Here is an 18,493-nt window from a genome sequence, read left to right as displayed (position 1 = left end):
GCGTAAGAACAGCGGTTTGCTAAACGACTGACGGCATATCGCATGGCGGTCGAACCGTTTGGTACCGACTGGATCGGTGCATTTGCTTCGGGTGATGTTGCTTTCCATCGCGGTGCCACAACGGATCGCACCTCGCGGGCTAATCTGCTTACCAAACAAAGCTCCCAAAGTAAGAGGGGAGGCCCATAACCCTCGAGGAGTAGCAACTAAACAAGAGCATCCAGGACGCATGCAATGCGATGCGCTTTATTCTTTTCTGCCGAATTCAGCAGCAGTTAGTAGCAATTCCTCAATTCGGCTGTGGGTTGGAATGAGGATTGGCTCGCGAATTTCGTGATACCGAAATTACGCACTGGCCATAAGGATTCCGAGGAAGGCAGAACGCTAAACAATCGGACGCGCTTAGTTGTGGTCAATTAATAATGAGCGAAAGATCGTTTCTACCGCACCGCTGCAGGGGAGGATGATGCATCGGTTGATTAAATTATGGTGGCGTTATGCCGACACGGGTAATGGTTATGTGTCTGCAGAGTCTCGTACAATGTGTTGTTCTTATAGCCTCTCTGATGCGGATCATGCTTGTTGCCTCATGCGACGGTTGGATGTGCTATTCCTTGAATTAACAATATCCGAAACGATAGTCCTACGTTAAAGGAACACCTAGTCGAGATTTCAACCCAAACCCGGTGCATTATTGAGTAGTAACGACTCTGCTTATGAGACGACCAAACTTCCATACCTTCGGCTATACACGAAGCCTTAAGCCTGGGGAATATCACAAGAACTCCTATTACCGAGAAAACTTCCTCAAGACACGAAAAACAGCAGAATTCACATGGGCATAAATCTAGAAGTATGACCTTTATGGTCACTACTTCTTCACTATGATGACTGAGACCATTAATTTCGCTCACCTACTTCGTATGGAATCCTGAAGATAGTAACGTCCGGAAGGATGCAATGATTGGGACTTCTGAAGAGAATACTTTACGTATGTTCTTCCACAAAAATATTGCTCCGCGACCTGTTTGGCATAAGGCGTTCGTAAGCTCATTAAGTTCGTTGGTTACATCAAGCAGCGTGGTAGATAATGTTTATTTTACCAAATGCTCAATTAACAACAAAACCTTTTTAGGGTAAAGGGTACTATTAAGATATGACACTAGTAAATGTCGGAAATCTCTCCTTAAGAATATTGGCAAAGAAAATCCAAATGATAAGCTTCACAAAAATGGTTCTTTGAACCCATAAATCCGGACATTGATGTTTGATGCTAAAATAAAGCGTAACATATAATTACCCGATGAAACTGCTGTTGATTCTCGCCCGATCAGAAAGGTAACTAACGGGATCGAGCACGTCGAACGATATGGATTATCATTATCATAAGAGCACGCTTCGGCCACCATGCCCGGGAATGCCGTTAGAGATGTTTGGGGAAAAAATTACCCCAAAACGGTCGCAAACACAACTGCAAAGAGCGAAAGCAAACGCTCGCTACATTCGGGAAGAATGTAGCAAAAACGGAACGCCTAAACCTTCCAAGAAAAGGTGGCACCGGTCTCGAGGGACTTATTGAAATTCAAATTTCCTCAACCCTATTAAAAGTATCGCGCCCAATTTTAGACAACACACTTGGCGGCGCTTTCCATCGATCTCGCTTTTTGTGTGCGTGTTTTTTATGCTCGTTCGCTGAGTCCTTTTGCCTCTTTCACTTTCCGTACGAGCAAGCGCCGCGTCCTTACTGTTATCGAATGCGAGATGACCGGGACGGTCAAAACGATTGAAGAATTTTAATCTTCCCATTCGAATCACGCTACGGAAACGAGCCAGCCTTCCCGGATGATTCGTAAGCAGCGAACGATGCAATAAAAACGGATCGTGTGCTTCGGATGATGGACTTTCGCTTCGTTGCTATACCCTGCCGTTCAACCGGGCCGATCGTGATGATACTACAACCGGGCTACCATTGGTTGGTGGGTTAATCTACTCGTATTACCACGATGGATGGCTCTTGTGAGGATATTTATGAGGTCGACATTAAAATGACTGAACCCTCCGGTGGGCTTTCGTAGATTGCACTCTTCGTAGAATCTCATCGAATCAAGGCGTCTTATTTTTCACGGAAAGCGCATTCTTATGAGCACACGTGGAATGCATAAAGCGCGTATTCTTCTATGAGGTGGTGTCCTATTTACCTAAGCCAAAACCAAAAATGATACAATTTTTACATAGCCTTCTACATTGCACCTTAAAATGGAAACTTGCTGAAGGAAAACACAGTGCTATGAAGCAAACGTTTTCATCGAGTATTTATTGTGTGTAATGCGGTATACATACTTTTAGGCGTACACATAACATGGTTCGATAAAGTACGCAGCCAATTTTTAGCTAGAACAATATGCAGAATGTTTTTTCTGTAAAAGTAAACGCATGAAGAAATAAAACAAATGGAAATATTTATAGAATAATGAAAAATAACAAAATTAATCTCTTTCAGAGACAATTTGGCCACGAACTTATTTACATCTACCTTGGGGCACAACTCACATTGTCCCAATTACTGTTTCAACTAGTGTAAATGTTTTGTCCGATTATTCCCTCATTCGACTCACCAGTATGCATGTTGAATTATACATTTCTTAACAAGAGGCATAACTTATACATCACCATGACGCTATTGCACACAACCCATTTTGTTAATACCGATGTTATTATGGAAACAACTTTATTTCGTACGGATTGAAACACATAAAATTAAATGATGAGAAACGGGGACGATATGAATAGCGCAAGAAGGCGCACGCGTTGTGCACTCACAGCGCTTCCAGGAATGTTGTTAGTCCTTCGAATTGTTCGTCCTTTGCCGAGCATGGCACGAAGCGTATCCTTTGTCCGAGCTGCTCAAACTCGAAATCCACACCGGCCGATTTTCCTAAAAATGTATCCGACGACGCACTATTATCGACCGATTGCAGTTGACTTCGTCTAGTCTGGCGCACAATATTGCTGGAATAAGCAAATGGCACAATGTGAAAAATATTCAACTAACATCAACAATGAGTAACAAGCCTGTACGACATACATTTCCTTTTCAAGCATGCTTTTGATGGCAGTTTCACTTTTGGCCAACGTTTCATCCTGCTTGTTACACAGTACTACAACTGGAATTTTAGTGGTGGCCTTGTCTGCTAAAATAGTGTATAGGAAGCTGCAAAAAAAACGTGCAACGCTCATTACTAAAGAAACGTTTCCTTCGGTCAACAAACACTTACTCCGCAACATCCCGGATGTCTTTCTGCACCGTAACACTATCGATCATGTACACGATAGCTTTGGCTATGTTTTTGTACTCATCGAAGAATTTGCCCCGCAATCGTTCATGCCCGGGCACATCGACCACCTTCAGTTCGCGGCCCTTTTCTGTCTGGAAGCTTCCCACATTCTCCTTGATCGATGTGTACGTTTCGCGACCTCCTCCAAGACACAAGTGGGTAAACAGGAACGTTTTGCCGGAATCACACAGACCGGTGAACAGTACCGCCGATCGCACGGTCTTCTTGCGCTTCCATAGGAACAGAACCACTGCATCGATTCAAGTGAATTAGCGAGGGTGGATGGTATGTTTGGTGCTTGTTCTTACCAAACGTTAGGAGGACTACTGCTAGCGCGATCAGTACCGGCGTATAGTCTAGATCTGACAGCTTAACCGATGGACGAGCCGACGATTTTCGGTTGATTTTCTCCATCTTTTCCGTGTGCAAGTTGTTCTGTGCAGCTTCCGCTAAAAACAGAAACAGAAAGCCACAGTTTGTTCCGACAAGATGACAGTTTACGCTAACGTCATCTATTCGTGGCCTGGGGATGAACTGTGATTGGTTCAATAAAACACAAAATGAATTTATTACATATTTTTTATTTCGGCTAAATTATCGCTACTCTTCACTTCCTATTCGGTTTGGATCCGTAATTTAAAATTAGACACAAAGACAAAATAAAACTTTCATTATTTTATGAACCCATTATGACTGCACATGTTATCAGAATGTAAACAAGCGAACTGTCACCGGTGGTTTCGGAGACAGAACAGAGAGAACAGTAAATAAACACAGTACAACAATCAACGCAATTTGTGCTGGAAAAGTGCGTAAAAATTGGATGAAAGATTAAATTTTCACCTCGAATTCTAACTCTTCATTTTCCAAGCAAGATGACTAATCCTGTTCTTACGGCAGAACTTTCTCTGAGGAGCTTTTACATTTTTAACTCAGCGTTCGGGCCCAAGGAGGGCGAGGTAAGTTTGTGATAAATACTAGCAATCGGTTGAGTTGATAACCCCCTCCACTTGTTATGTTTTAGGAAGAGAAAAAGGTGCTGTTTTATCATCCACATGATACCGACATAGATACCAAAATAAAGGACGTTGGTTTAAGTGAAGCTATCATCAAATTTAGCAAGTGAGTATGAACTGGGAACTGCTCAGCCAATGGTACATAGTACGATAATTCATCGTTAACCGCAGCACATTCACCAAAGATGACAGCGTACAGACGATGCATACGCAGAAGACTTGCCAATTTTTCTACCAACCCGAATCCGGCTACTGGATGATCATGACGCTGAACGTTCCGTTCGATCGCAAGACGCGCGACACGGGTGACTACAACGAGTACCACGGGGATTCGATACATGACACAATCTATCAATCGGTACTGCGTCAATCCTACCGAATGTTTCGCATGTTCCATGGCACGTTCCAAGACAATCTGCAACCGAACGAAGAGCTGGAGGCACAGGCCAATCTGATCGGCAAATTGGAAGCCTTCTTTCAGAGCTACATACTGCACCTGCAGATGAAGAAGTGTGACGTCGTGGATGCGTTCGGTAGCGTGCAGTATCTGCCCTTAAACCAACTGCTGTTTCTCCGAGTGCAGAATTTTATCAACATGATCGAGGCCACGTTTGTCCCGATCAAACATTGTATTTTCCTGTACAGCGATCAAGTCGTATGGAGCGGAATTAGTCCGACCGATCTGTACACGCTGTACGAATACTTCCACAGTCCCATGTTCGATCATCTGGCACAATCAAAGCAAACGCGACCAGCTTACGTGACCGAGAAAGGCAAAATCAAACGCTACACACTAATGGTGTGCCGTAAGGTACAGAACATTTCCCTGTGCCTGCTGCTCGACGACAGTGCGGTAGAGAATGAGCAGTCGCTCTATTTGGAACTGAACGCGGTCGTTAATCCGCAACTAACGAGCATTTCCTCGGACATTAGTCAGCATCTGCAGAGTAGTGGTGAATCGAGCTATAGTTTCGGTTGCGCCGGAAGTAAGGAAGATTCGGCCACGACACCAAAGTTCATATTTTTCAACGAGCTTAACCTGCAGCATCGTGGCACGGTACGGTTGGGCCAGATGCAATACCAATCGGTCAACGGCAGTGGACTTCCGAACGACGTGATGAACCTGATCGTCGACCTTTTGGATGACGTTCGCAGCAATCGATCGAGCGTGATGGATGAGACGATCGTGAAGACACATGACGATTATTGGATAGTGAAGCGCAGCTGCAATTCCCGGCATGTGTTCATCATCCTCAACAAAAGCTCCACCCTGATCGACGTGACCGAGGAGACGAAGAAAATATTAGACCAGCACGTGAAGGGTATATTTTTCTAGTATTCTGTTCAAGCTGCATACTCATATTCCAGCCTTTCCGATTAGTCCACCCTTTACTGCATCAAATGCAAACCGAGCTGTTTAATTCCATTCGTTGCAAAGACAAGAAAAATATATTAGAATCAAATAAACCAATCCTTCACCCAAAACTGTACTCTCTAAGCTCCGTCACATATTCGAACTGACAGAAAAACAACGAAAATGTATAATTTTTGCAATCATTTATTTGAAGAAGATATAGCAATATTTTGCGATCGGATGTATTCTATCCGTCGAATAGTGATGCCAGTGATAAATAGAAATACACATATATATCGATATATTAGCTGCGTTTGTGTGCATTGTTCTACGTTTCCTCTTTTGGAGAGGAACGCCATGCGTTTGCATTGTAAAAGCTGAACATTTGATTTTGCGCATTTCTGGCAATTGTCTAAACACATTACCTTCCGCTCATTCCCTATCCCGAACGTGGTCAACTGTGGTGTAAATAAATACCTCTTCATACTACTATAAACGTTCACCAACAAGCATAGCTGGAAAGATGTTATTATGGTTAAATATACTATTTTTGCCTTCAAATATTTGGGAGTTTAATGTTAAAGTTTGTTGTGGTTGCAAACATATGCTATTTAAACACACAGTTCAAAGTCCGTTTTAGAGTAAAAACCGACCAGAAAAATATGTCATCAACGTCCGTTTGTTTCACCACACACTGGATTTTAATTAGCGAAACGGTTTTTGATTCGTTTTATAAGGTTTGTTCGTTCGTTTTCTGTGCCTTTGTGATACACATACGTTCGCGTAAGCCGTAGAAAGCTTTTTGAGAAAGTGAAAAAAGAAATTGGCGGAAGGTTGGTTGTTCGATCATGCCCTAACACTATCACTATTTACTCAAGCGTCGCGTTTGACGATTGGTCGCAAAATTTAGATAAATATACCAAATCAAAAGTAAATATATATTATTCTCCCGACGGGGGAACTCTTTTGTTTATCGTCAAAATGCATTTAAAAAATATTTAGTAGCAAATTATTAAAAAAAAAGCGACATCAGGGACACCGCAGGCGATTTGCTGGCTTAATAACGCCCAATCCGATGCTGATCGATGCCGACACTGGGTGCTTAGTTTTGGAATAACGTTCTGGTGAACTCCACGTAATCCAAGGCACCCGTAATTGGGTGGCCGGTCTTCGGGTCATTGTACGGTTTCATACGCTGCACGCAGTAGTCCGCCATGTCTTTGGTGAGGTTCTACGGAAGATTTGAAATGGAAACAATTTAAATGTAATTCTACGCGTTCAATATAACACCGAGACAGTTTTCGATCACTGTACTTACGGAATAGAGCTCCTCCTTTGTGACGTATGGGCGAGGTCGCGGATCGGAGGCAGTAATTGCGCGGAAAGCATTCTCGATCTCTTCGAAACTTTGAACGTTCTCTGTTTCCTTTGAGATCATGAAGGCGATGTATTCCTGCAGGGAAACTTGACCATCTCGGTTCGGGTCTACCACGTTCAAAATTTCCTCGAACTCCGGATCCGGTTGACCTTCTTCCACCATCGGCAGATCGTAACCGAGGGCACGCAGACATGATTTGAATTCCTGGTGGTTCAGCTTGCCGCTCTTGTCCTTGTCGAAATGCTTGAACATCATTGAGAATTCCTTGAGCGAGTCTTCCGACACGCCGGACTGGTTGCGGGCTTGAATCTGTTGTTTCAGGTTGTGCTGCATTCGCATGGCGAGTTGATCGAGTTGATCCCACTGCTGTGCTAACCCGACCGTTGAATGTTCCGTGTAGCGATTGTCCAGGATCAAATGTTCTTCCAGCGTGGCACCTAGCTCCTCGATCTTCTTCAGGTCCCCACGACGAGCACGAATTTCATTTGCCTTGTGGCAGAGCGCTTCGAATTGTTCTTCCAGCGATCCCGATCCATCCATAAGTGACGTTCTGTCGTAGAAGAATCACAGTTGAATATTAATAACATTCGTAAAACCTACAGGTGGGTGTTATTTAGATCACACCACGCTTGCAGCCCGTGTATGCACGTTAAAATTGTGGTTGGCGATGGGTTATAAAGTTTTAAGCATTATGTCAAAGATATTTTGTATCAATCATTCTTAAATTTTGAAAAAAAAAACCTATTTATTTTTATTATTTCAATAAAATCCAAAATGCCTAATGTGCGAATTGCCCAAAGAATGAAATTGATTTTACTGCTCTTTTATTAGCATTAGTAATGTTAGAAGGGAGCCATGCTTCTTCATCTTCGTTAGAATGCGTTGCTGCGCGCAAACCATCGAACGATGATCAGCAGTCAGTGAGCACAACACTCGTTCGTTACCCATTTTTATCCCATCCAAGAATGTTGTATCTTTGATTGTCACGGCATAGAAAGACAAGGTGTAGGTAAAGGTGGTTGTAGTTGGATGTTGTGTATGGCGAGGGTAAAGTTCGGTAAAAAATGAGTTGCCGGTCGCAGAACGATGCGATTGGTGTGGATGGTGGAAGAGTGAATATAGTGTTTAATGTGGATTATCGAGGTCACGTGGTGCATACGTGTGATGTGGATAGTAAAACAATTGAACGGAACAAAAAAAAACATAAAATACACCGTTAACTTTCTTTCTCCAGTACCGGGGAGGATTATAGTGCTACAGAAACATTAAATTTGAGGAAATCACAACATAACAAATACCATACCTTGTTTCCGTCAGCCACTGGTGGAACAGATTCGCGTGCTTGGCAAACTCCTTACGCAGCTTGTCGTTCTCCTCCTGACGATGCACTTCCTTAGCCAACTCTGCGTCACGCTCCTCGATGATCTTCTGCAGATTGCGCCATGTATCCTCCAGAGCTTCCATCGTAAACCAGGTGTACGGGTTGGGGCCGACGTTGAAACTCTTGATCTTTTGGTCCAGCGCGGCCAAAGCTTGGAAGTCTACCTGTGCTGATGACAGCGAAGCTTGGAAAGCGGCGTGAGCCTCGCGCAGCGCCTTTATCTCCTCAATCGAGTTACAACGCACCGGATCCGTGAGGTCCTCTTCAGCGTTCTCGAACCACGAGTTGAAAGCGGAAGCCTTTTTGGCGAACGTGAGGTACAGATCTTCGATCTGCCGGAACTGATCCTGCATGTTCAGCAGACGGTGCTTGCGAGCTTCCGAATCGGCACGCAGCTTCTGCCAGCGCGTTAGCACGTCCTCGTGGCGCTTAAGAATTGCAGCCGACTGGGCATGGTTTGCGTTGATAAGCTGATCCTTGAGAGCAGTGATGTTATGAATGCCCTCATGTTCAAACGCCGAGAGACCTGGAATAAGATGATTTATTGAATAATGAAATTATGGTTACAAAAAGTATTTGTAATTTCAAAGGGGCCATACCTGCATCGAATGTCTCTTGCTTAGTAAGCAACGTTTGAACAGTAGACAAATCGCGTCCAAATTCTTCCGACTTGACGTGATTCTCCTTATCAGCGATCCAACTTTCAACCACGTCCGCCTTCCACATGAACTGCAGATAGGCAAAGTTATCCATCAGAGCCGTCTTACGGCGAGTGGCCAATGCCTGCAGATTCTCCAGCTTCTTGTCAAGTTGTACGCAGCGCTGCGAAATGCTGTCACCATGATGATTATTGTTCGTTACCAAAGTCTGACCATGGTCGCGGATGTCCGAGCAACGGTCACGATGTGCCGCAAAGTCGGTCTCAAATGCATCGTGCTTCTTCATTAGACCCTGTACGGCCGCCATTGAGTCACCATAGTCTTCGACCGACAGCAACTGCTGCTTCTCCGTAATCCAAGCCTCCTCTTCCTCGACCTTCGCCAGGAACTGCTGATAGATGAGCGATTCGTCCAGCTTCTGGCCGCGAGTAGCCGCCAATCCCTTCAGCTCGGTCCACGCTTGGTTCAGAGCCTTCAAGCGCTGTTCGATCTCCGGTACTCCCAAATTCGACACGTCCATCAACTTTTCACCCGCCTCTTGAACCGCCTGGATGGCAGGCTCATGTGATGCAAGCTCAGCTTCAAGGCGCTTGTGCTTCTTCTTCAGATTTTGAACTCCGGTCAAATCGCGTCCGTAATCATCCGATCCGACCAGCAGCTTCTTCTCCTTGATCCAACTCTCCTCGTCCGCGATATCACGGAAGAATTGATGCAGAGTATTCGCCTCGTTCAAACGAGCCTGTCGATGGGCAGCAAGATTGCGGATGCGCTCGTAACGTTCGTTAATCGATTGACGTTTCTCCTGAATGCCAGCGCTATCAAACTGTCCGCTCTCCACCAACGAGTCCGCTTGGCTGTTCATATCCTTAATGCGATCCTCATGCGCGTGAATGTCCGCCTCCACCAGCTGATGCTTTTTCATCAGGTTCTGCACCGAAGCCAGATCCTTACCTGCGTCTTCTGAAGTCAACAGGCTTTCCACCTCACCCAACCAGAAGTCCAAATCTTTCACCGCAGCGATATACGTACGCTGCTTGTTTGCTTCCTTCAACTTAAGAGACTTCTCGGTGGTTTTCTGCGTGAGGTACTCCCACTGATCAGCGATCTGCGTCAGACGCTTCTGCACGGCCTCTTCCGATCCGCTGCACTGATTACGATCGATCAAGTTACTACCCATCGCCAGCACGCTCGAAATACGATCGGCGTTTGCTGCCAACTCCGCTTCGAATGCCTGATGCTTCTGGTGCTTCGATTGAATGTTGGCCGGATCCTTATAGCTCTCCTCCGTAGCCAGTTGAAGCTTCTCTGCGATCCAGTTTTCGATCTCATCTGCATCACGCGAGAACTGCTGCAGCGTTTGCTCATCGCCCAAACGCGAACGCTTCTCGATCAGGTCCTCCTTCAGGTGACGCCAGCGATCCAGCACCTCCTGCCGCTTGGCATCGATCAACCTTCCCGCATAATGCTCCTGCGCGATCAGCTGATCGGCCAGCACCTGCAGCGCACCAATCTTCTCCTCATGACCGTTGATCGCCTTATCGAAATCTTCGTGCTTTTTGATCAACGCCTCAACATTGTCTCCCTTTGAGTCCACCTCTTCTGCATTCAGGAACGCCTCACGAGCGCTCATCCAGTTTTCAGCCTGCTCGCAATCGCGCAGATACAGCTGTAGGTCCAGGTTCTGGTCAAGCTGCAGACGACGTGCAGTCCAGGCACGCTCCAACTCTTCCCGGGCCTTGGCTAGATTCTCAATCTTTTCCTGAATTTCGGGAGCCGCATAATGGTTCGCTTGCAGCAGTTCGTTGCCGAACTGTTCGAAAGCCGAGAAAGTACCGGCGCGTGCATCGACTTCCGTGCGGTGTTCCTACGGATGTAAAGGAGCATGGAATGTGCGATCGAAGGCGCGATCGTGCAAAACATGAAAACATTTAGTATTGCTTTTTGTTGAGTTGTGCGGTTAAGTGAGCTTCCACCCCCGCAATTTGTGAGCAAAAATGACAGCAAAATTATGAAAACCGGTGAGCGTAAATTAATATCGATAATAATACACCTATTATTCTGTTGATCACCTCACGAATGAAACGAAAAGCATGAGCGAACAATATATTAATTACCGGTGTGAGGTGTAGTCTTGTGAAGGTCTATAAATAATTAAAACTAGTCACTAGATGTTAGAGGACGCTAACGGATAGCGAATGTTTCTTAAATTTACCATAAGTAACAAATAGTCATACGAAATTCGAAAAACGTTAATAACAATATGAACGCGAGAATGTTACATTACTTTGTATGTATGGCCCATTTTGTAACGTAATTAACTATATCCAGAATGAATGTGAATGATTTGTTGTTGGGATTATAAAGGCTAGAAAGGCCGGCAAAATTTTATTAAAACGGTACTGCAGCATGTAGCGAATGTTATAGAAAAAAGGACACAAAAATAGAGCAGACAATCAAGAAGAAACTGATCGCAAAATTATCGTTTAGCAACGAAAAACATGGTTAAAAACTCTCCAACCTTATCCGTTAATAAAAAAAAACAACACACACACACATATAGGTGCCAAATATTTTATGCAGCATCTGAAACACAATCGGCAATGATGATAAAGCTAACTCAAAAACTATGTTATTGCCATTTAAAATATGTTTACCCACATATTGTTAAAAGCATAGTAGAGTGGACATGAATCATATTGTGGTGAAACGGAAATTAGATGCATGATATGTAAAGCACTAATTAGATAAGGCTTAGAAACAATTATTGAAAACACAAAACATGGCGTGGCTTTGGGTAGTGTGTTGTGGCAATTAGTCGGCTGTACCTGCGGGAGACCGCAACGAAAATCAATTTCGGCACGATGGTTCTATGAAAAATAAAAATGGCAGATTTGGAAAAGAATCACATTTTAGTATGGGTTTGATTGCAACAACGAACATCAGATTTTGGCCGTATGGTAAAACCTAAAATTCATTGTTTAATTTGTAAAAAACACTTCGTCTCCAAAATATTAAGTCAATGTCGATTTCTATCTTTTGCCAGATGCTAGTCTTTTTCCGATCAAAGGATGACAAAATGCTCGAAAAAATCTTCCGATCATGTGAAAAAAACTTTAAAATAATTCAGTGTTAAGTAGCCAATTGGTACATATTTCTGTAGTCAGGTCCTTGCCTGGAAGTGTAAAGACATCTTTAAAAAACGTCAATACTGTTTTCTTACAGCGACGACCATTTTTCGATGGTGATAAACAAATATAACTGCAGAAAAGTTCGTGCAAAATGAATGCTTTGCGTGTTTAATAACATGACTTCGAATTTCTTATCGGTTCCAGTGCGATGATGAATACTGGAACAAAATAATCTCAATTTTGACGTAACACAGGTGTACATACATTCTATAAAAACACACTAACGCTAATAACATTCATTCACTAGAAAGGGACATAGGACAAATGGAATAAACACGCTTACACAAAGTGATGAACCAACCGTATACAACAATAAAATTGGGGCTGGGAAAAAGGGAAAACTCGCCTAAAACAACATCGATCCCTCCCCAAAGAACAATTATTCTGAAATGTAGTTTTAACAATTACGAACTTCAAACATTTTTTCCTTACCTGATGACGCTCGATCAACGCTTCCGCTCCGGTAACATCGTTAGCCAGTTCTTCCGACGTCACCAATCCCATCATCGAGCTTATCCAAGCGGATAGGTCACGGTAGTCGCTCAAGAACCGCTGCAGATCGTACGAATCGAGCAGCTTCTCCTTGCGCTGCTGTGCCTTCGTCACGACTTGCTGCCATTCCTCGTTGATCTCCTTCTGCTTGGCATACGTCTGCTCGGCCGTGTCCGGATGCGATTGCATCAATCGATTCGCCGTCTCGTCCAGTTGGCGGATCTTGTCCTGCAGTGCAGCCAAATCGCGTTCCAAACCTTCGTGTTTGCGCTGCAGCGTTTGTACACCGCGCAGATCCTTGCCCAGCTCATCGTTGTTCAGGGCGTTCTCTTTCTCTGCAATCCAATCCTTAGTTTCGTCGACATCGCGATGGAAACGCTGCACCTCGTGGGCTGATCCGAGCTGGCTCGCACGTTCCTGCGTGATTGTTTGCAACGTAGCCCACTCCTCGTTAAGCGTCTGGATTTGAGTCTTGATCTTCAGTGCGGCCTCGGTCTGTCCCAGCGATGTCAGCTGGATGGCGATTTCGTTCAACTTCGCCAGTCGTACCTCGTTTGCCTTCAAATCGTCGTTGAAATCGTCAAACTTCTTCTGCAGTACCTCTACCTCTTCCAAATCTTCGCCGACATCCTTGATCTGGGCATGGCTCTCCTTGTCCTTGATCCATGTCGCCAGATCGGCTGCTTCACGAACAAGCACGTACGCCTTTACCGTCTCGTTCAGCTTGTTTTGACGTTCACGAGCCAATGCAAGCAAATTATCGTACTGACTGTTGATCTGCATCTGGCGCTTCGCGATCGAGTGACCATCAATCAGATTCTGCTGGCTGGCACTTAGCCCAGGATCAATCTTCTTGATGTACGCCGCTGGCACGAAACCCTGACGATCGTTCACTTCAACCTTCCACCAGTCCTTGTTGTTGGAGTTGAGCAGCGTTAGCACATCATTCTTCTTCATCGACACTTCGCGCGGCGACTTTTCCGTGTAGTCGTAAAGGGCCATCACGCACTCCTTACCGGTGATGTCCACGACCGGTGTCTCCTGCTGGCGACAGTTCTTCGCTTGCTCCTGCAGTGCTTGAATTGTGTTACCGAATGCTTCGAGATCCGACACCAGAGCTTCATGCTTCTTTAGCAGTGCCTCTGAAGAGTCTTCATCCTTTCCGTAGTCTTGGTTCGAAACAATCGGTTCCTTCTCGCGCATCCACGATTCTGCTTCGTTCGCGTCGGCAAAATATTGATGTGCCTGTAACGAATCCTCCAAATCTTGCTTACGCTGGTTGGATTTCTCCTTCAACGAATTCCACTGGTCCTTGAGGGCATCCAGGCGCAATTTGATTTCTTCGCTCGCTGTCGGTTGCTCAGTAAGCATCTGCTCCCCATTGGAAATAACACCAGCGCATCGGCTCTCGTGATTGTTAATTTCCGCAAGAACGGCTTGATGCTTTTTGATCAAATTCTGCACACCAATCAGATCGCGGCCTCGATTTGTTGATGCGGCTACCGGTTCCTTTTCGCGAATCCACGCCGCCTCGTCTTCCAAATCGCGGAACAACTGCTGGACCTGCAGTGAGTCGAGCAAACGTTGCTTACGGATCGCCATTGGCTCAGCCAAGGCAGCGTAACGCTTCGATAGTGCCGCTTCTTTAGCGCGAATATTATCCGCATCGAAGTGACCACTCTCGACGAACTTGTTAGCAGCCACCTTAATGCCCTCAATACGATCCTGGTGTGCCATTACATCAGCTTCCAGGAGAGCCTGCTTCTTCTGCAAGTTTTGCACGCTAGTTAAATCCTTGCCGTAGTCCTCCGACAGCAGCTGACCCTCCACTTCGCTCAGCCACAGCTCAATGTCCTCGACAGTGCGGTTAAACTGCTGCTGTTGAGAAGCTTCCTGCAGTTTGCAGCCCTTCTTGTCCGAAGCCCGCACAAGCGATTCCCACAACGTTACGATTTCTTGCATGCGAGCATTCACCTTGTCCGCCGCATAATGTTCGTTCTCGGCCAACTTCGTACCCGTTGCCGTGATGTCCTCAATGCGGCTCTTGTTCACCGTCAGCTCGTGCTCGAAGTTCGTGTGCTTTTGTACCTTGCCATTCAGATTGGTTGGATCGAGGTAACTGTCATCAGTAGCGAACTTTAGCTTCTCGCTAATCCAACCCTTGGTTTCGTCACAGTCGCGCTCAAACTGTTGCAGAGCGTTCGAATCCTCCAGAAGGTGTTGGCGTACTGAAGATTTCTCTTGTAGAGCGGAACGGCGAGCCAGCAACATTGCACGACGCTGGGCAACATCATCCGCAGCATAATGCTGACCGTCGATCAGCTTCGTTGCGAACACGTCCAGCGCCTTAATCTTTTCCTCCTGGGCTGCCAAACTCTTCTCGAAGTCTTCATGCTTCTTGATCAGCGCCTCGACGGAATCGAGTGTATCGCCCAGATCCTCGTTAGCAAGGAAAGCTTCCTGCTTCGCCATCCACGTGTCAGCCTGCTCGGTGTCGCGGTAGAACAGCTGCAGATCCATGCACTGCTCATACAGGATGCGGCGGTCCTCCCACAAAACCAAAAGCGAGCTCTTATCGTTCTCGAGAGCAGCTAGCTTCTCCTGCACCTCGGCCGCGGCATAATGCTCGCGCTCGAGCAGCTGCCGGCCAGCTTCCGTGGTCAGCTTAAAGCTGTCCACGCGTGCATCGATCTCGCCCTTATGTTCTTGGTGGCGTTCCAGAAGCGCCTCCGCACCGGCAACATCCTTTGCCAGTTCGTCCGCGGAGATGATCGCCTTCATGCCATTGATCCACGATACCAGATCGCGGAAATCGGCCAGGAAACGGTGCAAGAAGTAGGACTCGTCGAGTTTCTGCTTGCGCTCCTTGGCCTTCGCTGTCAGCGACTGCCAGTACGCAGCGATCTCTGCCTGCTTCTCACGAATCTGTTCGCTGTGATCGGCATGAATGCTGCACAGGCGCCCAGCTTCGGTACCGAGAGCGGCCACCTTGTCTTCGAGCGCCGCCAGATCACGCTCCACACCTTCGTGTTTGCGCTGCAGCGCTTGTACGCTGGCCAGATCGCGCCCGTAATCGTCGGACGACAGCACGACATCCTTTTCAGCGATCCACGCAACCGTCTCATCCGCATCGCGGTTGAAACGCTGGATTTCGTGTGCCCCGAACAGCTTCTCCTGGCGCAATATGGCCAGCTGCTTCAAGCGCTGCCAGGCCTCGTTCAGTTCCTCCTTCTTGCGCGTGATCGTTTCCCGTTCCGGATGACCACCGAACAGCAGCTTGTCGGCCAGCTCGTTAACCTCCGTGACACGATATTCCTGCGAGGCCATGTCTTTCTGGAACTCGTCAAACTTGCGCTGCAGCACTTCGACATGCTCCAGATCCTGCCCAAACTCATCCGCCGTCACGAACGCTTCCTTATCCTTGATCCAAAACATGACCTCCTCGCAATGGCGAAGGAACTGCACCAGCACTAGTGCCTGCTGTAGCTTCATACCCTTTTCGGCCAGGCGTGACAGCAACAGCTCCCACAAGCGCTGCAGCTCTTCCAGCCGGCGCTGAATGGTTTCCGACGCGAAATGGCCCTGGTTGATCATCTCCTGGCCCGTGTTGTCCAACACAACGATCGCATTGCTATGCGCCGACACTTCTGCCTCGAACGCCTGATGCTTTTGGATTTTCGCCTGCAGGTTAGTAGGGTCGCGGTAGCTCTCCTCACTAGCCGCCTGCAGCTTCTCGTTAATCCAACTTTCCAATTCATCGGAATCGCGCTTGAAGTATTGGAAGCGACGCGAATCTTCCAACTTTTCGCGCTTCTGGCGTGTCTCGAGCTTAAACTCGCTGTACCGATTCAACACCTGATCACGTCGTTCCTGGATGTCTTCGGCACTCTCCAGAATGCGTACTTCCTTCGGGGTAAACTGCTCCATTTTTACTGGCTTCTGTTTAATGTAATGTTGATAATTTCTTCCTTTAAGCCTGCAATAAAAGAAAAGAAAATGGTGACTTTACTAACGATCTTAAGAGGCTGTTTTCTTTCGTTCTAATTTACCTCTTTTTGTATTTCTTGGTGATAGATGAAGATAATTGTTTTGCTTATATTATTTTTTTGTCGCTACGGTATTTCCTTTTAGTGTATAATTCCTTCCGGTTGGATATGAAAACCTGTAAATATATATAAATGCCGAAATGCGAGGAGACACATAAAAAATAAATTTCATCGAAACTCAACATAACAAACGATAATATAAACCCAGTCCGTCTTTTTTGTCGCCGCCATGTAGTGTTATGTGTGTTGTGCAGTTTTCTTTTCGTTAGTGACGATCAGTAACACCAATAACAAAATAACATCAAACCATTTAAATCTATATCAAACTTTATTTGACAGTTATGTATATAATATCCTTCAAACTGCTTCACCCTTCATCAATAATAATAATTGATCCATCTCATCCAACTCATTTGATATTGTTTTGCTAAATCTGTTTTCCTCTACACTAGTCATTTATCTTCAAACATACGTTCTCTCACTCCTTTCGTTTCGTCTATATTTTCACTATTATTACACTACTAGTTTGCCTTGACGATAAAATTAACGAGATCCTTTTCTCATCTGAATATCTCCCATGTTCGTCACTCGGTACTAACCTTTGCTTTATTACTCATTCCCATTACATCTCATCTATTGAATGAATAAAAACGGGCTTATTTTACCAAACATCTCACGCTTTCCAATCAATTCCAATGACCTTTATAATGAATTGTATGGTTTGTTGCTTGAAATCAAATCGTGTGTCAATAAATTTTCTACCGCTAAAGCCATTTGTATTCATTGTATAACACACTAGTTAGTTAGCGTTCACGTTACGTCCGTAGCACTAACTAAAATATTGTTTTACTTTGCATTATGTTATGCATCGGTTTTGTTCGTCCCTTATACCGGTATCCGTGTGATCAGTTCAACGCTTAATATCTCGTTACGATAAATATTGGAAGTACTGTGACAATATAGTGCCCTGTCTTTACCAAAAGATCCCCTTTAAAAAGGTTCTACTTGTCGGGTATCGTTATGTCTATTGTACACACACTGTTGGGGGATCAAAAGGTTGACCAGGTGTTGTTTTGTTGATGGCCAGTGTGGTAATGTGCTTTCTGTGCGGTACATCGTGTCGCGTAGTAATAGAAAAATATATAGAAAAAAACGCTCCAAAACCGAACCACCATTACACAAGACAAAGGTTCTAGATGAGCACAACAACACACGAACCCGTTGGCTCGTCATCATCGAATAGATATAACAGCTATAAAACACGTCTGGCGGACACAAACACTGAGTGTTGTGTCCGAGAGCGCATAAATGTACATGTAGTTTTCATCTCTAAGTAGATGGGAAATGGGAAAAGTAACACATCCGATAGCAACAACATCATTATTCTTCCTTGAATACACTTTACACATAAGCACATAAACACCGGACCCAGCTCACATGACGACTTTCAAAACAGTCGATTTAGCGAGTCGCGTTGCTAGAAGCACAACACCGTGGAAAAGGGCGTGGAGGAACAAACCCGTCGTACGGATAATGAATTTTGGTATAGAAGATTTATATTTATGGTATCTTTCTCCTCCACCAATTTGGTATCAACTCTGTTTTAGGTAATGGAACAAAAATGTCTTCCAGCAACACACCCAT

The 18,493-nt window shown here is 45.3% G+C and overlaps 3 protein-coding genes across 5 annotated transcripts; 1 reads left to right on the top strand and 2 right to left on the bottom strand.

Annotated features, from left to right (window-relative positions):
* Positions 1–2,816: 2,816 nt before the first annotated feature.
* Positions 2,817–3,749, bottom strand: LOC128712195 (signal recognition particle receptor subunit beta). The gene is made up of 4 exons (XM_053807091.1): positions 3,644–3,749; positions 3,276–3,585; positions 3,086–3,211; positions 2,817–3,009 (listed from the first exon to the last, which is right to left on the bottom strand). Exons 1-4 carry the CDS (start codon positions 3,747–3,749, stop codon positions 2,817–2,819), a joined length of 735 nt encoding a protein of 244 aa, XP_053663066.1.
* Positions 3,750–4,210: 461 nt separating this feature from the next.
* LOC128714237 (vacuolar fusion protein CCZ1 homolog) lies at positions 4,211–5,687 on the top strand. The gene is made up of 3 exons (XM_053809112.1): positions 4,211–4,294; positions 4,360–4,457; positions 4,523–5,687. The coding sequence occupies exons 1-3, from the start codon at positions 4,211–4,213 to the stop codon at positions 5,685–5,687; spliced, it is 1,347 nt and encodes a 448-aa protein (XP_053665087.1).
* A 1,120-nt stretch (positions 5,688–6,807) lies between these two features.
* Positions 6,808–16,730, bottom strand: LOC128711144 (spectrin alpha chain). Of its 3 annotated transcripts, XM_053806007.1 has the most exons (7): positions 12,744–16,730; positions 11,949–11,990; positions 9,064–10,987; positions 8,387–8,990; positions 8,028–8,057; positions 7,024–7,633; positions 6,808–6,936 (listed from the first exon to the last, which is right to left on the bottom strand). In XM_053806007.1, exons 1-7 carry the CDS (start codon positions 16,728–16,730, stop codon positions 6,808–6,810), a joined length of 7,326 nt encoding a protein of 2,441 aa, XP_053661982.1. The 3 variants fall into 3 exon arrangements, with proteins under 3 accessions (XP_053661982.1, XP_053661983.1, XP_053661984.1); XM_053806008.1 differs by lacking the exon at positions 11,949–11,990; XM_053806009.1 differs by lacking the exons at positions 8,028–8,057; positions 11,949–11,990.
* Between the last annotated feature and the right edge of the window lie 1,763 nt (positions 16,731–18,493).

This window comes from Anopheles marshallii, chromosome 3, assembly GCF_943734725.1.
Source record: "Anopheles marshallii chromosome 3, idAnoMarsDA_429_01, whole genome shotgun sequence".
NCBI classification, from domain to species: domain Eukaryota; kingdom Metazoa; phylum Arthropoda; class Insecta; order Diptera; family Culicidae; genus Anopheles; species Anopheles marshallii.
Note: the sequence above shows the minus strand (reverse complement) of the source record. Positions and strands in the feature narration are given on the sequence as shown.